Source organism: Grampus griseus, assembly GCF_964374135.1.
Source record: "Grampus griseus genome assembly, chromosome: 3".
Lineage (NCBI taxonomy): Eukaryota > Metazoa > Chordata > Mammalia > Artiodactyla > Delphinidae > Grampus > Grampus griseus.
The window spans coordinates 94,700,898-94,725,136 of NC_139019.1; the positions used below are offsets into that span (position 1 = coordinate 94,700,898).

Genomic DNA, 24,239 nt, shown 5'->3' on the forward strand with positions numbered 1-24,239 from the left:
GTTTGTGTAATAAGCCATATATATACAGAATTTCTGCTTATAGTATTTGCCAGTTATAAAATGAATGATGGATTATAGCGACAAAATATAGGTACTGTTTTCTCTTTTAGCAGTTACAGTTCTACTTTGTGTTTTCATGACATTATAATAAATAATAATTGTTTCATGAATATCCATACACATAATTCCTAAAACTCATTCAGTATTTCTGAGCAGTATTTTTTCTAACTATAGATAGATAGCTTGACCTATTAGTGGCTTAGTAGGTAATGAAATCAATTTGGAGGGTTTTGAATTAGTATTTTATTATTTTTTTTAATTTTTAAATTGTTTAAATTTTTATTTTATTTTATTTTTTAAAGTATTTATTTGGCTGCACTGGGTCTTAGTTGCGGCATGTGAGATCTTTTATTTGCAGCATGTGAACTCTTAGTTGTAGCATGTGGAATCTAGTTCCCTGACCAGGGATCAAACCCGGGCCCCCTGAATTGGGAGCGCAGAATCTTAGCCACTGGACCACTGGGGGAGTCCCTGAATTAGTATTTTAAAAGTGAAACATAGTAGAGATTCTGTATTACTGCTCTGGGTAAAAATTGTTTTGTGACACTTTTGTATATGTATATCAGTTTGCAACATAAAAAAGTGTTTCTTACTATGTGATATGATCCAAGCAGAGGCTACTATTTGAGAGATCCAGTAGTTAAAGTATGGTGATTAACTTTACATTTTCTTTTTCATTTTAAAAGAGCTAATATTATTGTAATTTTGACTAATTTTGCATATGCTTAAAACTGTGGTTTACAAAGCAATTACGAGAATTTAAGCTTATGCTGAGTTTTTTTATGTGGAAGTTAGAGGGAGAATGAAGTCCTTATATTTTGAACTGACATGTTAGTGACATTGTCAGGTAATAAGTAATGTAAATGAGATGCCTAAGAACTATCATGTAAACAGTTTTGGCATGGGTTGGAAAACATTAAAAATATTAGTGGCTCATTTTCCTTGTGTTTCATGTTATTTTGATGACATTTAAACTTAAGATGTTGGTTAAGGTATAAACACCCTCAGATTTAAATTTGAATATGAGATATCAAAACAAATTATATTAAAATGGTTCCTGGTATTTTAATGTACAAATGCCTCATATACACTATACAGAATTTTCTTTTAAGTAGAAGCAAATGTAGTTTAGCTAACTTAAGTCAAAATTCTATGCTAGATTTTGTTTCCTATGTAATTAAATATTGATGACTATCATATTTGTTTCTTAGGAGTCTCAGAGGAATAATTAAATAGTATACTGTAAGATTTTCACCTTGGCAAAGGGCCTTTGTTTTATTCATATTTGTATTACCAGTGCCTATTATAGACCCAGAAAATAATATATGTTCTAAGCAGTTTAAGGAATTCCTTCTTTCTTCAGCTTTTCTTTGTCTTTTAGGACATTGATGTTTTTCAAGTGTACCTTCCACTTGTTTTATGTGTTTCTCTGTTTTTTTCTGTCGTTTCTTCATGATCAAATTTAGTTATGATTTTTGGCTAGAAAGTTATGTAAATGATGTTGTGGTCTTCGCAGGATATCATTTCTAGAGGCACCTGCTGTCCATTTGCTACTTTTTGGTGATGTTAATTTTGATCTCTTGATTAAAATGTTGCTTTTTTTTTTCAACTGCATAATTATTTTCTTCTTTTGCAACTAAAAAGGAATTGTGGGCAGAAACTTTGTGACCGTTCATTTCAAATCAAACTTTCTCCACTTAAATTTAGTATCCATGGATGATTTTTACTTGAATCAATTTCTGTAACTTTTTTTTTTAATTTCTGTAACTTTTGATTTTGATATAATTTCAAACAAAGTGGGAATAATAACATAAGGAATCTTCATATACTCTTTACTCCTATGCACCAGTTGTTTACATTTTACATATTTAATCTCTAGAATGGGGATAATAAGAGTACCTATCTCAAGTAGTGTTGCTGTTGTCTCCTAGTTTCACTGTAAATATTTTGTTAGTTTTGTTTTTCTTACTATTCTGTGAAACTGCAAAGTATTTTTTAAAATAATTCTAGTTATCCTTTATTCCCTCTTCATTTAAGTTTTCTGAATACTGATCTTTTTCTATGAAATTTTATGAGTGGGTGTGTGTATGTGCATATACCTACATATGAGTTTAGCAATTTTTTGTTTTTACTTTTAAAATTACTCTTTCATGGGGGCATGGGACAATTTTTTTTTTTTTTTTTTTTTTGCAGTACGCAGGCCTCTCACTGTTGTGGCCTCTCCCGTTGCGGAGCACAGGCTCCGGACGCGCAGGCTCAGCGGCCATGGCTCACGGGCCCAGCCACTCTGCAGCATGTGGGATCTTCCCGGACTGGGGCACGAACCCGTGTCCCCTGCATCGGCAGGCGGACTCTCAACCACTGCGCCACCAGGGAAGCCCGGGACAAATATTTTTAAATCACAAAATTCAATAGAAAAGGCTCTAGAATTTAAGAACATCAACCAACGAACTCTTTTTAGTTATGATGGTTTTAAAATTTTACCTTTCCTTGTATTTTTTGATTTGTTTCAATTCAGCAGATAGATATAGAGTGTCAACTCTATTTAAAACATACTATTAAAAAAAGATACTGTAGGAAAAATTAGGTGACCCAAATGCCTTATATTTATAATGCTTTGCAGTTTCCAAAGCAATTTGAATATGCATTTTCTTATTTGATATTATCAGTAACTCAGAAAAGTATATAATTCAGGTAGATTTATTTCCATTTTTTATGAGGAAATTGAGACCTTGAAAGATTGTGACTTAACTATCAGGGTCACCTAGCTAGTGAGTGACAGCGTAAGCATGAACTAAAGCATAAGCTTTAAGTTCAGTGATCTCAATTCTCCCGTTCTACCTCTGTGCAGTGACTGAGCATACATTAATTTATGCAAAGGCCTGACCATAGTGGGACCATATTTTAGTTTATTCACTTAATATTTATCTTTGTCATTTATCTTAAGTGCTTAAAGGACAGGGATAGGATTAGTTAAATGAGATCAAAACAGTGTCTTACAGGTCCATAGAAATACCTAGAGGGTGCTTTTCAATTAAGATGATGATGTGTATCAAAATGCTTGGATATATGAGAGTAGTTATGACATGTTCTTTCCTGTTATATTGGAGGGTCTATTGCATGTGACTGTTGCGAAAGTAGTGGGCTGCTATTAGAGACTATGTTACTACTGTAATCAGTGTTAAAGATCAGTACATTATGGATCCTTAACATGTACCATTAAATTGATTCTTTTACTTGTGGTATTATGGATTATGTCTCTGCAACATCTTCCCCCTTTTTACCCATAAACTCTAAAAGGTTCAGTGCCAGAAAGTACAGAATTGTATCTTTATTTTCTCATCACATCCTCTCTCGAATAGATAATACTTTCATTGCTCTCTTTCCAATTTGGCTTTGAGTCACTGCTGTGATTCTAGCTGTTGAACAGTCTTTCAAGTTAGCAATTAGTATTCCAGTTAAGTAAAAATGGTTGTGAGGCTGCCATTCTTACCAGTGTAGCTAAGGTAGTTTTACTAAATCAATTACTAGAGTCATGTTGTCAGAGGTATATGACAATTACATGTCACAAAACAAAAATATTGATACTTTAGATTTATTGGAAATTAGATTTAAAACTTCATAGTTTTGAGGTTGGAGAAACCAATAATCTGTCTTGTTCAGTAAAGCCACATTTATGCTGCTTAATATTTTGAAACTTAAGCTGTTTTAGTGTGTCTTTACTGCTTTTGCCTTCCTGATTCAATTTTGCTGTTGTTAATTAATAAATTCAAAGGAAGTATTCTAATTAGTTTCTGTCATAACTGGGAACCATAGTAAGTTAGAATACTTTGGAAAGCATGATAACACCTGCTCACTAGTAGATATCAATTCTTTGCCTGGCTCTATTCCAGTCTCACTAACTGTGTCTAAATGTGTGAACCTCTTACCATCTGGGCACTTCAATTTCCCTTTAAAAAAAAAAAAAGTTCTACCATGTTCTACTTACTGCAAAGAGTTTTGAAAGATAATAGGAGGTCATTAAAGTACTTATCACCAGTATATGCTATTTACTGGTTCAAATTTATAACTATTTAAAAAACATTGGCTTTAAAATATACTGTTTTTTGTTTTTGTTTTTTTGGCTGCACCGCATGGCTTGTGGGATCCTAGTTCTGTGACCAGGGAGGGATCAAATCCTGGCCCTCGGCAGTGAGAGCGCAGACTCCTAACTACTGGACGGCCAGGGAATTCCCTAAAATATACTGTTTTAAAATAGTAATTTACTATTTAAAAACCATTGACTCCTTTAGTGTAGTTCATCGCTTAGTCTCAGAACTTTTATTTTTAGAACAGAGTGTATTTAAAGGCCAGTTTTACTGTTGAATTTGACAGGCATGGCACGTGGCCAATCTAATGAGCCCAAAGGGAGAATGTACAGAGTGTGCAGGTTAAAGGAGCCCTGGAACTGACTTTCCACAGAGTCCAGGCTATCCATGTTCATTCCTGCTGATTGGAGATTTGCTTAAAGTTGACTGTTTTCTTCCTTCTGTACCATCTGATTCCAATCTGTGCTTGTCTTTTGTAGCTGGAGACGGTTGGATGGCAGCTTAACCTTCAGATGGCTCACTCTGCCCAAGCAAAACTAAAATCTCCTCAAGCTGTGTTACAGCTAGGAGTGAGCAATGAGGATTCGAAGGTAAGAAAGGGTATCCCATTGAAAGGATGTATTTTGTTTACTAGATCTTGTACTTTATTGTTAGCAAGGTCTTTGTTCTTTGAATTGAAGGTTTAAACATAATTTAATTAAAATGAAAGATTAACAAAATGACAGATCTTTGTGACAAGTTTTGATGTCAGATTTACATATCACTTTGTTATTTATTTGAAAAAACAGGTTGTCTTACAAGGTACTTTTCTTGCAAGAATATGTTATAATGTCTTTTAAATTCTGCAATGGAAAAAATTGGTAGTGGTCATATAAAATTATGATTTTAATGTTTTAGATAATTGTGAATGTTTCTGGGTGTTTTGTGTTTTAAGCTGCATACATATGGCAGAGGGAATAATGTTGTCCAGCCAATGCCTGAAATATGAAGGTGACCTGAGTTCTGTTTGTGTATGTATAGTATGTCTGTGTGTGTGTTTAAATCTCAGCTATTACAAAATAGAATTTTGGATTAGTTTTAAACTGCATGGTGATTTTTTTCTTTAGTATTAATTTAAGAAAACCTGAACATGTTATCAAAGGTAAAAGAGTTGCTATGGACAATATACTACAGCATATTGAGAAATGTGTATTTCAGTTGTCATTGAATGCTATTTTTATATATTTTTTACTACAATTGAATATCTTAGAGCAGGAGGAGTGACTTTTTTTCCTTAAATAAATGAGACTGTCTCATTTTAAGACAAATGAAATAGAGGTGAGAGTGAGGTAGGAAGATCTGAAGAAGAAGAGGTTACTGTGGCTGTATGTGATCAGAGAATAGTGGAAGAAATGTTATTATTTATAATGGGCATTGAAGGATGTGTATATTATTACTTCTTTGTTAGCACTTTCACTGTTTATTATGTCTTGTACATTTCTGTCTTCCATAAGAATTGGCATCAGTGCCTAGCTCAGGTTACATGTCCACAGAATTTTAGGCAATTGAATTGGATCTTAACATGTATAATTTATTAATTTATTACAGTGTTTGCAAAGAATCATTTCATTTCACACATTTTGACCAGAAAAGAACATAAACTTAATGGTTAAGTGTCGAATTGACTGCAATATTATATATGCTCTGCAATTTAGTAGCGGTCTAACCTTGGGCAAGTTACTTAATCTTTATGAGTGTCAGTTTCTTCATCTGTAAAACAGGAATAATATATCTGTCTCACAGGGCTTTTATGAAGATCAGATACTCAGTGTATGTAAAGTACATGATGCTCTATAAATGCTGGCTGCTGCCATCTTCATCATCATCAATAAAAGTTTTCTTGGGCTAATGAATAAATAAATCTCTTTGTTTTAAACCAAAGCTGCCACTAACTTTATTTCTTGATAAAATTAACCTTTTCCCTTTTCTTTCATTCTTTCTTCCTTTAATTTTTGATCATATTTTTCATATGTATGCTTCTGAGAATAGAGGAGGGAAAGGATAGCCTGGAAAGTCCTTTATTTTTTTTTCTCTCCGTGAACTAGGGAAGGCATTCCTTTAGCTTTAGGATAATAACCTGAAACTCACTGGTGTGGACTGAGACTCTTCCATGAGGGAAAACACACACCTATATACACACATACATATATGCGTTCTCCAGGTATACGTTCACTGCTTTATTTCTCGTGACTATCATATGTTAAGTCTGAGTAGCTAAATGGAATTTATAGCTTGGAAGGATACAATTTTGACTCTATATTTGATATACTTTAAGCATTATAACTTTGGCAGTGTTTAACTCTGGGATGCTTGAGTCCTCCCAGCTTCTTTATTGTGTCTTCAAAACATGTCTCTGTGTCAGTTATATCTTTAGGCAGTAGGAATGAATGAGTAATGCTTCAAGTAAAAGAGTCATGTTTTTAATTCATTCATATTATTCAGGAAATCTATACAGATGTGAGATCCAACTCATTTGAGATATAGGCTGGAGTACATTTGTATTTTTCTGTCTGTTGCTGTTTTAAAATTTTGAATGAACATTTGGTTACCCTTATGACTTGCAGAGCTAGAGAACCATTTTCCTTAACGGACACTTGAGAAAAGCAGCAGCACAGGAATGTAAAGGATATTTTCATCTCGTATGCAGACTTAAGTGACCCTCTTTCTCTGTGTTCCTGTCTCCCCTGTGGCATTTTGTGGATTTGGTCCCTACTTCTTATATATTGTAAACAACAGACATATAGTGGAATGTACAACCACGGTCAACCTGGTTAAAAACAGGCCCTCTCCAAGGGACATGTGCCCTAGCTATAAAGGAACAGTTATCTACCATACCTCTGTTCCCCTCAGTGAACTGCTGCTGGGAAGCTTTACTTTTTCTCCATGTTTTTATGATCTGGTATTTTATTCTTTGTACTCTTGTTATATCTGATTCCTTGATGTTAATTTTTACATAACTTCTGTTATTAAGGACCACACACTGCTCTTCCCCCAAACATTTGCTCTGTTCTGAATGAGAATTCAGGAATTCTAGACAGGTTAGAGTATTAGGTAAAAGGAACATGAGTATGGAACATGTTTTAAAAACCAAATTTGTTAAAGGAAGGGAGAAATTTTATTAAAAGGAAGATTAAAAGTTATCGCTTGTTAGTTTATGATGCAGAGTATCATAAAGTACACAGTTGTCATGCTTAAGAAATTGACATTTGTTTAAAACAGGAAACAGGTAAAATTCTTTCAAATGTATGGGGGTTTTTTTCCGTCAAATGTTTTACATTTACATTATGTTTTACAATGTAGTTATCCTGAAAGTACACATATATTAAAATAATTCTGAGAGGATTAGAGTCAGTGCAAATTGTAAGAGAATATTTTGATAGTATTTACAATACGTATGAGCTGCTGAACTGAAAACTTACAGTAATTCACTGAAAAGCATGGTTTCTAAGAATCTCTTTCTTCTCATTCCCTTCCAACATACACATGAAAAGTGTAGCCTGAGGTGAAGTTTTAATTGCTGTCACTTCAGATAACATTGTTGTACTGGCCTCCTTTCTGTTAGAACATTTCTGTCTCGAGGCTTTCCTGTTTTGCTACTAATTTTATCATGAAAACTGGATGATTCTAGCTTTTTCTATAGTATTTTGATAGATATTCTGGTTGTTTTCAGTTAATTTTCTTACTGTTTGTCTACTGCATTTAGCAAAGTAAGATTATTTTCCTGTTCCACACATACCTCAAAACAAGTTTTCTGAGTTTTTGGGCTTTTTTGTTTTTTTTGTTTTACTTCATTAGGGGGCAGTAGAGCTCTTTGCTTACCTAACCTCTGGCACTCACAGTGTTGTTTGAAATAACATTCAAAATAATCTGTGAAGTCAGTAGTTGTGGGAAATGCTAAGTGTTTACATTTCTAATCTGTATATAACAATAGAGTTCTCTTGTTATCATCAACAAAATTAGTGCCCATTAATCAGATATGTACAGAACAAATAAATAAAATCATCCTGATTTCAATATTTGCTAATTTGCATATGATCATTTGCCAAAATGAAATTTATTAAAAAGCCTTCTACACTGTTGATTTTTTTTGTTACATTCTGCCACCTGTATTAACTTCTTTATGAGAAAAGAGAATACAATAATCCCAAAGATAGTTGAATGACTGTGTTAGGTTAGAGCATAACTGGTTCCAGACTAGTCATAGACAGTTGAAATTTCTTTATAGAGAATAGCAATTTTATGTGTAACAGATTTGGTAATTTGGATGGCATCAACACTTTAACTGAATATCCTAAAAACGCTAAAATATTTGAATTTTACTACTAATCTTGCATTTTCCTCAGTAAATTTGCTGTTCAAGACAATCATATTTTGTAAATGCAGTGATTCTAAATTCTTTTTGTTCATCCTTTAAGAAAGAATCCTTGTGTTTCATTCTTTTTTTCTTCTTCTTTTGAAACAACTGAGATAAAGTCACCTTGACAAGAGAACTTTCTAAACATTTATCTAAGTGTTCCATTGGATTGTGCTCAGGTTGCAGAAGGGTAATTATGGTCTTGAGTGAACTTAGGACTTTTAATACCAATTTTTAAAATTAGAGGTCTTCATTCTTATTTTCAAAATGTATGACAAATTCTATTTAGATTGAGAAAAAGGGGGAAAAAAGCCTTTTTTTTTAATTGCTTACTCTATGTAGATACGGTATTACCTCCTTTGATATTTAAAAAACGTCTCTTCCAGGTATGAATTCTTATTATTATCTGTATTTTATAGATAGATGGAGAAATGGAAACATGTAGTGGTTAGTTTATTTTCCTAGGTTATTCCTAACTAATAAACAGAGCTAGGATTTGAAGTCAGGCAATTTTATTTCAGAGACCTATGCTATATTTATTGCTAGGATACTGTATCATTTTGCTTATTTAATAACTTAGCAGTTATCCTGTAATATGTGTATATGTTTCAAGGTGTTGAAAGCTTTTCTAAAATGCAATGATTGTTTTATTATTGTTCTTCATAAAACTACAATTACATGGATTCTAAATTTCCTTTTTGACTAAATTGAAACAATTTTACACTAAAGTCAATGAAAGACACATATATTCTTTTATGTGGTAAGTAAAGTTGTATGTTTTGATGTTGTCTCAGTTTAATAGACACTGCATTTATTAACAGACCTTATTGTAAGGGCTGTATGACATCATTGATGTTGACGTGTCGTGAACAAAGAAATAGGGTATATCATTAAAAACACATCCTTAGCTGTATATATGACAGGTTTTTCAGTAAGAGAAAAACACACATATGCTGTTCAAATCATGAACTTTTTGTATTAGAAATTTAAAGTATTTTGATCTTCTTAAAGGTAATGTTTGTATTGACTGATTCGGAAGGACCTTCAGATTTTTCTGAGCAGCTTTGATGAACAGGTCTAAATTTTACAAATGTTGTATTTTTATTAATCTAATCTATATAGTGAATATATTTCAGCATATTCTTTTGATAATTTAAGTTTATTTTTCTGTGTTACAATATTTGTGTATATATTTATAATGGACATTTTGGAAAATATAGGGGAAAAAAGCCAATTAAAATCAAGTGTAATTCTAGTACCCACAGCATTGTTATGTTTTGTTATATGACCTTCCAGTCATTTTTTTCCTATACCTCTGTTATAAGTGATTTTTTAAAAAACAGTGATGTTTGCATTTGGTTTAAGAAAAAGAATTGAAGTTTTGTTATTACTGTTCAGTACTGTTATTACTGTTCAGTGGTATGAGAAGGTAGTCTCATTCATCAGTCAGAACTTTTTTTTTCTTTTTTGATAAATAGCAGTTATTCATTTTCTAAAGTATACTATCTTATGATCTGAAAAGACATTCTATAAAGTCTTGGGCTTTTTTACTCACTGATTTTGATCAGAAATTTATAAAGTTAGCTTTGTATAATGAGCAGGTCTGTGTCAAGATACTTTTATTTGTGTCATTTGGGATGGTTTTATTCAGGGTTTAGAATTTTAAGACAGGTCAGTGGTTTTTACTTTTGAAATGAAATGATTGATGAATATTGCTTGTCTTTTAAAGAAGATGTTTCTGGTTCTTTTTTTATTACCTAAGTTGTATACGTTTATTTTGAAAATTTTATAGATATGGAAAGAAAAAGTCACAGATTTACCACCACTGTGCAGTCTCTTTTATTTCAGTGTTCATTCAATAGCTACTTTCTTTTTTTTTAATAGCTACTTTCTTTTGAAAGTTTTCTTTGATTTTATATTCTGCTTTCTTCATTTAACTCTGTAACAGATCTTTCCCATATTCAGACTCATCATTAATATATTAAATGATTGACTGCATCACGTTTTGGCTATGACTTACTACAATTTCCTACCAGTTCCTCTGTTGTCAAATAATGAGTTTGCTTCCAGTATTTTCCTATTATATTGTGATAAACATCTTTGTGTATAAATACATGGTAGGTGTTCAGTAAACACTTATTGAATGATGAATGAACAAATGAATGAATGAATAAAGCATCCTTGGAACTTATGGTTATTCTTCAGGAGCGTAATTACTGGGTGAAAGGGTGTAAACCAAAAAAAGGTCTTTACTATAGTTTGATAATTGGCTTTTCATAATCGTTTTAGGAACACACACACTCAAAGGTGGCATTCAAAGAATATAAGAGCTTCTGGAGAAAAGTGTAACATTACTATCTCGAAAGTAGGTTCTTTGATAACTAGTTAATTATCTTGGATAATTTTAGGAGACCAGTGAAAAGCCCTGGTATTTTTGTAAGATTATAGAGCGCTCTCATTTATAATTTCTTTATTCCTTTAGTATACACATTAAAGAAGCTTTTGTTTTATGTGTTTTATTTTATTATAGAACATGTAGAAGCAATCTCATAAAATATTCTAGCAGTTAGAGTAAATAGAAACAACCCTTATTTGGTAGACAATTGCCCATATACTTTGAAAAAAAAAAGCCTGGTTCTTTGCAATCAAATTTATTTATTTAAGTAATCCTAAGGCTTTGTGGCTCTAGTTTTCTGATTCTTAATTTTGTTTTGTATCCTTTTTCATTGTGATCAGTTTCTCAATGATAGTATCCTTTAAGGTGTCATGTGTTCTAAATGAGAACAATACAAAACTCTTTCCTTAATTTATTGTGGTTTCTTTTTTTTTTAGTTTTGTGATCAGTATGACTTTCTTAAAGATCTTAGTATTCAAGTATATTGAAGTGTTCAAATAATACGTGTATAGCTCCTTGGTATCACAAAATGAACCCCCTTATATGCGTGTGAAGAGTATGTATGTATAAGTCTTTTTCTGTACTTTCGATTGCCTAATGGAAAGTCTGCATTTATCTATGGATAAGACTTTTAAGCTAGCAAAAATAGTTTTAGACACTGTGTATTTTTGATGAGTAAAAACGAAATATTAATACACAGAGTGTGGTGGAAGTTAGTATTCATGTGGAGAAAATGATAAAAACGACTTGGAGGAGAAAATCTTTTAAAAAATACTCCATGTATTTCATAATTTAAAAAATCATCTTTTTACTAAAATTCTTTTCAAAAATTTTGTGAGGGCTTCCCTGGTGCCGCAGTGGTTGAGAGTCCGCCTGCCGATGCAGGGGACACGGGTTCGTGCCCCGGTCCGGGAAGACCCCACATGCCGCGGAGCGGCTGTGCCCGTGAGCCATGGCCGCTGAGCCTGCGCGTCCGGAGCCTGGGCTCCGCAACGGGAGAGGCCATAACAGTGAGAGGCCTGCGTACCGCAAAAAAAAAAAAAAAAATTGTGAAATTTCAAAGTAGGCAAACAGTATCACCCTCACTTGTCTTTCCTAGCTTCTGAACTTCTTTACTTTTTTGAAATCTGGAGGCAATTGATAATTGTAGAATTCCTCAAACATAATAGAATATGTTTAAAAGTACCTTTAAATTTTGTTTAATGTATTTTTATGGATTAGAAATGATAGTAATGTAAATGAGTGGCTTATGTACTTTGAAATAAAAGTGTTAACAGTAAATTAGACATCTGAACAAATAAAATTCAATAAATTAAAGTTCAATAAATTAAATAAGCAACAACTTTTAAAATAGCTCAAATTCAATTCAAGAAACATTTATTAAACCTTTACTATGCATGAGGTACTAGGCAAGGTATTTGTGATATAGGCAGGTTTTATTTTCCATCATGGAGCTTATGGTCTAAAAGGGAATGCATACATTAAGCCGGTAAATATATTTAAGTTTAGTGACTGTTACAAAAGGAAATACATGGAACTGTGGAAACTGACAGCAAGGAGTTGGAGACTGCAACAGGCAGGGGAGTTTCAGATGGAGGAAGGAACACATGAAAAAGGATAGGGGCTTATCTTCTGAGCATGTTGAGTATGAGGTAGCTGAGATATCCAGGTGGAGGAAAGAACACATGAAAAGGGATAGAGGCTTATCTTCTGAGCATGTTGAGTATGAGGTAGCTGAGATATCCAGGTGGAGATTGTTTGGATGGCAGTTGGTGAGGTGGGGAGTGGATTATAGACTAGAAATTGAGACTTGGAAATCATCGAGGTTTTGATTATCATTTCAGTTATGAGATGGAAGAGGTTAGTCACTTAGGGAGGAAGTATAGAAGCTGATGAACTCCCAAATTTAAAAGGCAAGTAGAGCTACAGGAGCTTATCACAGTGATTGGGAAAGGAGCAGCCAGCGACCAAAGCAAGAGAGTATTTCGTCGGGGGTGAATAATGTTACATGCTGTAAGGGGTAAAAGAGAGGAAAATAAAAAGATACTAATTTAACCCTCACAGCTGTGAATTAAGTACTAGTATTTTCCCTAGCTTGTAGATAAAGAAGACTAGTCTCAGTGGTTAAGTATCTTTCCCTAGATTGGATATTAGAAAGTAATATGGGCAAGATTTGAACCCAGGTCCACCTGCCACAATAGCCTGAACTTATAATCACTATATAGCAGTTTAAAAAAAAAATGAATTTAGTGCCATGGAGGTCACTGGTGATCACTGTGTGGGGCAGGAGAAGGAGGTGTTTCGAGACAGAGGGCGGTATTGAATACTGTTGAGGGGCCAGGAAAGAGAAGAACAGACATACATATATGACTTGGATTTGGTTAGATGGACTTCTCTGATAACCTTGGTAATTGTGGTCTCAATCACAATTGAGAGGCAAAAGAATCCTGATTGGAGTAAATTGAGGAAAGAAAATGAGGCAAAAAAGTGAAAGCAACCACCTACGTAACTCCTTCAAGAAACAGAAACGGAATAGTCAATGTAGGGGAATGTGGATTCAGTGACTGGAGATACTAGAGGAGGTTTGTATGCCGATTCCACATCCATTGCGGAGAAATTGACGCTGCAGGACAGAGAGGGATACAAGTTCCATGAGAAAGTGAGACGATAAGAGGGCCAGAGCACAAATGAAAGGGTTGGACTTTGATGAGAGTGGGAACACATTATTTGTTGTAACAGAAAAAAGAAAGAGAATGGATTAGGTAGGTAGTTTGGGTGGTAGAAGAGGAAGCTGTGTCCGATTGCTTCTGTTTCTGAATGCAGTCATTAGTTGAGGTAGTGGGTAGGTCTAGAAGGTTTGGGAACAGGGGAGGAAGTATGAAACAGTTATTTTGGATATTGGGAAAATGAACAAACTAGTTATTTTAGGCTGTTTCACTGTTACTGGCCAGTGCTTATTGCCCACTTGAGATTTGTGACCATGAATTTGAAATGAGAACTGTTGAAATGGTGTGTACATTTTCCTTCATCCATTTTTAGTTGCTGTGATGCAACTGTGAAGTAGGTAGATAATTGGGTTTAATCAGCATTTCATCTTTGCCAGTGTATCAGGTGAAGGGAGAAAGGGACAAAGGATTGGCCTTGTGTACAAGGGAGTGATTTTAGTGATGGACCATAGATTCTAAATCAGATCAGTTGGAAAGTGAGGATATGGTGTATGTTGTGGGTGGCGTGATGGAGAGTGAGAATCTGGCTATAAAACTGGAACCCTAGCCGCAGGCTCCCTTGAGTCGTTTGTCATACAGAGGACCCTCAGACACATTAGTTCCAGGGTCACTTGGGAATTTTTTATTTGAATCTTCTCCCTTCCTCTCTTCTTCCCTCTCCTTCCACTTCTTCCTTTCTTTTTATAATCGAGCAAAAATGCAGTTTCTTTCAGCGTTATTCCATTTTATCTCAAGGAGTTCCAACCTATCCATCTTTAAAGGGCCATTTTATCCAAAGTTAAAATACTGCCACTTCCTTGGTAAGGGTAATATAATAATAACTCCAAAAATAACCCTTTTATAATTCTCAGCAGTAAAACAAATAGAATTATTATTCATATACAACTTTATTTATGGAATGAGCAAAGGCTGATGGAATTTTCCAGCCCAAAGAGATCTTACATGGATATGGCAATGGATTCTTAGATATAATATCAAAAGCACGAATGACAAAATAGATAAATTGGACTTCATCAGAATTAAAAACTTGTGCATCAAAGGACATTATGAAGAAAAAGAAAAAGTAACCTAAAGAATGAGAGAAAATGTTTGCAAATTCCTGGTAAGGAATTTCTGTCTAGAATATGTAAAGAGCTCCTACAACTCAACAGCAAAAAGGCAAACAGCTCAAATAAAAAATGGGTAAAGGACTTGCATAGACATTTCTCTAAAGAAGATATGAAAATGGCCAACATGCACATGAAAAGATACTCAACATCATTCATCACTAGGGAAATGCAAATCAAAACAAGAGTGATACCACTTCACACCCATTAGGATGGCTATAATTAAAAACAAAAAAAAGTAAAATAACAAGTGTTGGTGAGGATGTGTAGAAATTAGGACCCTCATATATCGCTGGTGGAAATGTAAAGTGGTTCAGCCACTATGGGAAATAGTTTGTCAGTTCCACAGAAATTCAAACATAGAGCTATTGAATGACTCAGCAGTTTCACTCCTAGATATATTCCCAGAAGAAGTGAGAACAAGGACTCAAATATGTATATCTGCATGCATGTTTATAGCAGTACATAACAGTAGCCAAAAGGTGGAAACAACTCAAATGCCCATCAATGGATGAATGGATAAACAAATAGTAGTATACACATACAATGGAATATTATTGAGCCATAAACAGAAATGAAGTCCTGATACATGTTACAATGTATATGAACCTCAAAAATATTTTTCTTAGTAAAAGGAACCAGACACAAAAGGTCACATATTGTATGGTCTCATTTATATAAAATATCCAGATTAGGCAGAACCAACAAGCAGGTTAGCAGTTATCAAGACCTGGGGGAAGGAAAGAATGGGGACTGACAGCTTAAAGGTTATTGGTTTCTTTCTGGGGTAGTGAAAACGTTCTGAAATTAGTGCACAGCATTGTGAATGTATTGGAAGCCACTGAATTGTATACTTTAAAAGGATTAAAATAGTACATTTTAGAGACAGAGAATGAGAGCGAGAGAGAGCGAGAGAGAAAGAGAGAGAGAGAGAGAGAGAGAAGGAGGATGAAGGAGACCAACTTAGGGAATATTTCAACCCTTTAAGTTTACTGAGAAAACTCAGGCCCAGTGAGGCTGAATGGTTTGTCAGTTGATTATTGGCATAGCCAGATGAGACCCTAGTCTGACGGAATGAAGGGGGTACACTGGATTTAAAGTGTAACAGTGAGATGACTTGAGTTTAAATTCTTAGACTGTGGGCAAGAATCTGAATCTTTCTGCAGCAAATTTCCCAGTTTGAAAATGTGGCTAGTAATACCTGTCTTCTAGGATTATTGATAGAATTAAATATCTGTGAAGTGCCTATTATCGATAGAATGACTCTCACATAGTAGGCACTTAATGTTAATTAAATTTGAATTTGCAGTGCTATAGTTCAACATTGTGTTAGGAACAGATTATTCTGGAAAATATTTTTAGGAGTATATTATTTTGGAAGATAGTTGAGTACTGACTTGATGGCTTGTATAGTAGTTTGCCCTTATTAAAAAAATTGTTCAGTGTTACAGTATTCTCCTTTGTAACCAGGCTGTTGGAATTCAGATTGAATTTTCTGTAACCATCATTTTTAACAAATCACTGTTCCTTTTCTCTTAATTAGTAGAAATGATTCCCAAATGAATATAGAGGAAGAATACCACTTCCTTAATTACTAATATTGCATTGTAGGCTACTTGAACTCCCTGTGGGGTTTTTTTTTCACCCACAGTGACCTTTCATAGAGTATGTACTCTGAAAGAACAAGTCCTCAGGGGTAGTATGGCATTGTGCCACTTATAAATGTAATTTTCTATTATCTTAAACCATCTTTGTTTTTATATCGCTATTCTTGATTATAATACTTTGTATTCACTCTTTCAGCCACAAGGCTCAAAAATCTACAAATATTGAGTCTCAAAACACTCCAGTGAGGCAGGCATATTGCAATCATCCTTTTTAGTTAAGAGAGGAGGAGGAGGATATTATTTAATTGTTAATGTATAATAATAGAAGAAATAGTCTACCAAAAATCTGTTGCTAGTTTTACGATAGTCTTGTTTTAAAATGAGAAATCAAAAGTTCTTCTGCCTCATGTAAATGATGGCTCAGATTTTCATCCTCATTTTAATTTGGGTATTTTCTCTACTTTTCAACTGATTTTTATGTATATTGACTTCTTTTGACTCCGAAGTACAAGAAAATATGAACATTGTAAGCATATACCTAAAGTAGCTTGAACGATTTAAATTTATCAAGCATTTTGCTGTAGACAGATAAGTAATTTATAGATTTATATATAAATTTATATTTAGATATAATTTATAGATTCCTTAGCTTTGACAGTGGGTATTGTGTATTCGTTTATAAGTTAAATTATAGTCACCTCCTCAGGTATTTTAGGTTGGCATGGTAATGAGTAACAATAACACTGCAGCCATATAAGTGTATTTACACTTCTCTTTGATGGTACACATGTTATCTGTGAATTAAGTACTACCTAATTCTATGTATTTCAGCTGTCTGCTTCTAAAGAGTAGAGATCTTTGGAGATGAGGGGATATTATATAGGACAAGAACAAGTTTAAAAATAAAAATAAGTTAAAAAATGCAGTTTAAAATGCGGTCTAATTAATGGTAATTCCTAAAAAAAGGTAAACATTTCTCATAAGGAAATTTTGTTTATTTAAGAAGTAAACCCACAAGTTGCCTTGGGTCAGTTCATATGGATTATGACCTATTTGGAGGCCGAGGGGACATCTAATTTCTTCATAATATTATATGAAATATGCAGGTGGCTGAGATACCTCGTTGTCTCTTTCCTAAGTGCTGCCACTTTGTATTTTTCTGAATTCTAGTCAACCTAGGTGGATGGAGCTCATTAAAACTGAGTGTCTGGATAGCTGCAGTGCACAGAAAGTAACCACTATGCCTGATACTGCCACACTTAAACAATTAAGAAGGTAATGATAATAGATAACATTTATTGACCATTTAATATATGCCAGGTATCCTACGTGCTTTTATACTTTGTCTCATCGGACCCTTGAAATTAATAAACAATAAGTCACTTTTTTTTTATTTGCCCAGAAGGACTGAAAATAATGTACAATTTAATAAAGTAACCACTGTGCTTCCACAGTGATTACTTTGCCGTCTGTCTTTAGTGAGGTCCATGGCTAGTGCCTATTCTTATAGTCTGTATGGTTTTATCTTGCTCTTAAACATTTTGTTTTGATCGTCATGAAACTCTCTGGAGGGTAGGTGATTTATTTCCATTTGCCAGGTGTGAGGAGTGAGAGAATGACCTTGATAGACGACTGCATTGAGAGTTTTCCTATTCTTTTCTGGCAGGGCTGTCTGGGTGATGAAGTACTCATAGTACTAGAGAATCAGGGAGTTTCTGGTAGTAAAATAGAGTCTGTACCGGATTTTTCTAGATGATAGCTGCTCAGCTGAAGTGCAAGTAGGTAACAGGTTAGCTGAATATTGATTGCCCTGTTCTGCCCTTGGGGCAGCCAAGCAGTGTCTGGGGGAACTGGAGGGCCCAGCCAGTCACCCAGCCTCAGACTGCCTTGTTGGTTAACCACACTGTAAAGTACAAACATGATCATTTTTTTTGTCAGCGCCAGGATGTGAGTTAGGCTTAGGAAACATGCTTTCCCTCAGAAATGGGAAGAAGTAGAAATTGTAAAATATTTTATCTCTTTTTAATACCTAATTCTCTCTATCCTGTTGTTTAATTGCTGGTGGGATGTTGAATTTGGAGCTTGAAAATTGTACTTAGCAGCTTAACCATAGCCACTTGCATGAAAGTGTAAACATTTCCTGACCAGAATGTGTCTGCCAGTCAATTGTATATATCAACAGAGGGCAAACTTGACCTGTTTACTTGAGGGTGCTTTTCGCTTCCAATATTCTTTTTGGGGAAGTTTGGTTTACAAATAGTTTTAGGTAATTTTTGAAACTCTGATGTAAAAATTCTATCAGATAGTTTATATTTCATTAACTTACATTAAAAAATTCTATCAGTTTATAATTCATTAACTTACATTAAGCGATTCATATTGCAAATTGGCCCAAATCTACAAAGACTGCCTTTATTAGCCCACGTAGTTTTCCCTAATCCTCATTTCTGCCAGCCTCTCCCATAAAACTTCTTATTTTTCTTTTTGCACATTAATATTAAAAAGAGTGATGTTCTCTTTTTTTTTCTTTTATATATAAGGAATCTTATGGAGAGATGGGTTTTAGGGTCTCTGATTGTCGGTGCAGAAGGTGATGATCTCATAGAGACAAGACTCTTCTTGGGAGGGAGAGGAAATGCCTTAGGAAAGTACCACATTGGATCCCATCATAGCATTTCTTATTAAGTCAGTTTCAGTGGTATTATTTTTCTTCAGAAGTTTGTTAGAACAGTTTGCTGTTTCTTTAGTTGAACATTTAGATTTACAGTGCACGTATGTCTTTTAGCCCTAGAATCACCTTAGTACATGAGGCCTCAGCACACATCGACTGAGGAAACAGAAGATTCACATTTTCCGTCTCACACTCACACTGACTCCAGGAGTTACACTCGTTCAGGGAATGGTGGGCCTCATTGCTTGCATTATTTAATTAGTATTCTATCTCTGTTTGCAGAGTGTATAGTTGAAGTCCATATATATATAGTTGAATTGAGCTGAATCACAGTTAAATTCACATGAATTAAATATGTCACTTGTATTAACTGATGACTTGTTTGTGCTTTGGTCCCTCTTATGTTTTACTAATTTATGCCTTCAGAATCTTCAAGTTCTCTTGTCTTAGAATTTAAAAGTACTAGTGTGTTCATTAAGAAAGTCTCCTGCCTATTACCAATCTCTTACTGATTTATAGGATTAGAGCCTGTTAGGAGAGAAAAAAGGTTCTTAAATATAAACTCACTGGTATTCTATATTTGTCAGGGAAGTATATTCTTGTAAAAATCTTATAGGTAAACGAACATTCTGTGTGTCCTAGTGAAAAAAGGAGGGGATAAGATAGTATAGATGGTAGTTCCTAACTTTTAAATTTGACAGGGAGGAATGTGAGTATATTGACCTAGTTAATGCCAATTTGAAGAATTCTAATATGATTCCCTATTTTCCTTCAAATTTTATTGAGCCGGGTTCTGTTGGTACCAGCCATGTTATTTTAATTGGATTTAGATTCAGACATGACTGTCTCCATGGCTTCCATTCTTGTACGCCCTACTTATACTGCTTTGCACAGTAGGGGTTTGCCTTTATATTTGCAGCATTAATCACCTATTAATTTTTCATTTTAGGTCGCTAAAATATATCACATACATTAGTATAAGAATTATAAAAATCAATTATCCTAATAAACTGTGGAGCAAAAAAATTGTGAACAACTGTGATTTTAATTTCTTATATTTTAAAAGGTCTGGTTGAAGATTTTTATTCATGGTTCCTTCCCCCCTCACCTCTCCCATGTTAATATTGTTGTAGAGAAGGTTTAGACTTCGTTACTAAATACACACCTTATTAAATAGGTGTGTGTCCTGGGACAAAGCATTTCTCTGGTTCCTAGTTATTTCTACCATTCAGCTAAAAAATAGCTCTGTATTACATTTGACAGATAATACAGAATAATGTAAAGGACTTTGAAGGTGGCATTGGTATGTAGTAAAAGCAACACAGGCTTTGGAAGCACACTGTTTACCTCTTGGGAAATAGCTAAAGAATCTCGAGCGGTTACTTACCTGATTGAGGCTCAAATTCTGATCTGAAAGTTTGGACAATAATAGCAACCTTCCAAGGTTTTTCTGAGAATTAAATATGGTAGGAAATGTAAAAGTGTCTATTACATACAGCACATTGGTATCTTCATTACTTAAAGAGGTCTTTCCAGTTTAGAGCAGCAAAATTGAAATGCCTAACTCTTTATAAGGCCATTATTAAGTTTTGCCAGAAGTAGAACTAGTTGTGAAAGTAGAAGGCATAAAGAAGATAATTCCTTCCTTTTTTTTTTTTTTTTTTTTTTGTCTAATATCTTTAGGATAAATTTAGGAAGAAAATGTTTAAGGGAAGATCAGGTCTATTAAAAGACCTTACTGAATTTTGTTCTTTGATGCTAGTGACCTTCTTTTCCTAGCTGTTTGAACCAAGTGAAAAAGGTTAATAAAGCTCTACAATAAAATGATCTGATTAAAAATAAAGCTGCATACTTAATAAAAAGCCTGTCCCTTTGCTTACAACAAGTGGGAGAATATAACTTTGAATGTTTGATGAATGCAGAACGTTAACAAGAGTTATGAATATACCTGCTCAATTTTAAAATAAAAATGAAAAGTTTGAAATATACTGATCACCAGATGAGAGTATAAATTATTATTGGGAAGTTTATATAAAATAGAAATTAGAGAGATTATGGGCATCCTAATCTCACATTATTATGAAGATATGAAAAATTAAATGAAGTGTCTTCAAATTTTGTATTTTTAACCAGAGAAAAGTTATTTTCTGAGTACTTCTATTTACAAAAAACAGCCACTGACTTGGTTCTAAAAAAGTTAGATTATTTAAGTCCTGTAAGAATTTCATCTGAAATAGTTTTAGCAGCATGCAGTATCAGTAATTATACTATGAAGTCAGCATGATGTTTGGATCTTCTAAAACTGTTTTGAAATTTGCTTAGTGCAGTTTTACCCAAATTTGTTAGTGACCTTGAGAATTTTTTTTAAAACAATACCAGTTACAGTGGTGTCCTGTGAAAGAAGTTTCAGTAAACTGAAGTTAATTTAAAATTACTTATGATTGTCACTTTGTCAAGAGAAATTATTTAACATGGCATTTCCCTCAATTGATAATAACATAAACAAAGAAGTAGATTTTAAAAATATTATTGATAAGTTTACTTCCATAAAACCAGGGAAGTAAACTTAAAACATGCTGTTGTTGATATAAATAAAATATTTAAACTTAAAATGTTATGAATTTCAGTTTCTCAATAATGTTCTGGAAAAATATTAACCGTTAAAATATGCATTAAAACGTGAATGGGGGCACGCGTTTTTCCTTTAGTGTCAAGGTCCAGGCACTGATAAGAACTTTACAGTAGTATACATTCATTCCTCCCAACCCCTGGCCTTTTGCTTTTATTATCACATATTTTTCTTAAATATGTTATAAGCCTTACACTATACTGTTTTTGTTTAAATAGATAATTATCTTTTACAGATTTAATTAAAGTCCCAAGTCAGTTGGTTTAAGATACGGAGGTTTTTCTGGGTGGGCTTGGCCCAAACTGTTCACTTTAAAAGCAGAAAGTTTTCTCTGGCTGGTAGCAGAAGAGAAATCAGAAAGATATGAAGCATACAAAGGACTCTGCGTGTTGCTGGTTTGAAGATGGAGACATTGGTGAGAAAGAATGAGGGCAACCCCTAGGAGAAGAGAGTGTTTTCTGGTTGACAGCAAGGAAACAGGGATCACAGACCATTAGCTGCAAGAACTAGATTCTGCCACCAACCTGAATGAGTGTGGAAACAGATTCTTCCCCAGAGCCTCCAGATAAGAGCCCTGCCTGACATCTGATTACACCCTTGTGAGAGGCCAGCCAAGCCTGTCTGAACTGCTGACCTACAGAACTATGAACTAATAATTTGATGTTGTTTTAAGCCACTCATTTTGTGGTAATTAGTTATATAGGAATAAACATACTAATATAACTTATAAGACCTTTTGTCAATCTGAACATTTCTATGAGGCTTTGTCTTAGCTCTTTCTGAAATCTTAACACAGCATGTTACAGCCCTACTCTGGATTTGATCTTTACCTGAAAGCCATTTCGTTATTTGAGAATCGTTTTGTCATCTGGAGGTCCTTGTAACTTCACACACTTTTATTTAACCCAGCAAGTCCTTGCTCTTTTGGAGCTAATAGTTCATTCTTTAGCTTATCTCTTTCCTATATGCAACGAGAAGAAACCCAGTGGCACTTTTAGTCATTGAGTTCATTAGGAACATTTCCCATTTTCAATTTTTCTGCCAACAACAGTATTTCTAAACTTCCCTCCAAAATAAAACAAGGAACCCCTTTCTTGCAGCTTCCAATCACATTTCCGTACTTTTAAACCCTTACCAACAACCCCTTCTGGTCCTTTTAGGCTTCCACTAACACTGTCCTCAGTGCCCTTTAGGCTTTAACCTGAATCCAGTGCCAATGGCAGCTAAATCCAAGAGCATCCTAAGGCAGACGTGCATGACATTTTTATGACCTAGGCTCGTAAGTCACATAGCATAATTTCTGTTGTCCTCTGTTGGTTGAAGCAGTCATAAAGGTCTGCAAGCTTCACGGGGCAGGGATATTGACCACACTTCTCTATGAGAGAAGTGTTAAGGTCATATTGAAAGAGGGGCCTGTGGGATAAAAGATATTGTGTCTATATTTGGAAAATTAAATCTACCACAGATCTCAACATTTTAGCTTGTACTTTAAAATTGCATTTTGTCTGATTTGTAATGCTCTTTCGAAATATAATGCTACCAACCCTGTAGCCCATTTCACAATTATAGATTTATGGGAAAATCTAAGGTTTTATTTATAACAGTCTTATATCCAATACTGACATCAGCCAACTGGTACATTCTTTAATTTAAAAATTAAAAATTAAATTTAATTAAAGTTATTAGCTAGTGATTAAAGCTGATTTTTTTCTTGTTTAATGAGTTTAGATTTTTAAAGAAAAGTATTTTCTTAACTGAATCAATCTGTAACCCTCTTTTATACTTTGTGTTACAGATTTCAGAAATGGTGTAGCAGTAGAATATGAACTGGACAAATATAAGTTATGATGTATGATTTTTCAGCATTTTTTTTTTTTACAGTGGTGCCTTTTTCTTTAAGAGAAGGTTCTAAGTGTAGCATATTATTATTTTGTGGTATACATGTCTCTTCTCACTGTAGTCAAGCTGATCGTCAGCTGCGATACATACTGAAGCCTTGAGGGAAGGTTCTCTCATCTCTTGTGGCTTCTCGCATCTCTGCTCTTTCCCTGGCAGAAAAAGTCTAGGACTTTGCTTGCAGCTGTAATGGGGCTAGGAGGCAATTCTACTCAAACGTTTCTCATCACAGTAAAATTTCACAAGGAACTTCTGAAGAACAAGTAGATAAATGATGGAGGAATAATATTTTATCAGGACTTTTTGAATTGCTATTGAGCACACATCTTAAAAAACTATTATTGAGGGACTTCCCTGGTGGCGCAGTGGTTAAGAATCCGCCTGTGAATGCAGGGGCCATGGATTCGAGCCCTGGTCCAGGAAGATCCCACGTGCCGCGGAGCACCTAAGCCCGTGTGCCACATACTGAGCCTGTGCTCTAGAGCCCGCGAGCCACAACTACTGAGCCCACGTGCCACAACTACTGAAGCCCGCGCACCTAGAGCCCATGCTCCACAACGAGAAGCCACCGCAACGAAGAGTAGCCCCCGCTCGACGCAACTAGAGAAAGCCTGCGCAGAGCAACGAAGACCCAATGCAGCCAAAAATAAAACAAATTTTAAAAAGAA

At 34.4% G+C, this 24,239-nt stretch overlaps 1 protein-coding gene across 4 annotated transcripts in view; it reads left to right on the forward strand.

Annotated features, from left to right (window-relative positions):
- The window catches only part of COMMD10 (COMM domain containing 10), a 163,932-nt gene that overhangs the window by 24,669 nt on the left and 115,024 nt on the right, over positions 1-24,239 (forward strand). For all 4 annotated transcript variants that reach the window (XM_082651552.1, XM_082651555.1, XM_082651554.1 and 1 more), the window contains exon 5: positions 4,628-4,738. In XM_082651552.1, coding sequence (XP_082507678.1) covers positions 4,628-4,738 — 111 coding nt within the window. The remainder of the gene's footprint in view (positions 1-4,627; positions 4,739-24,239) is intronic.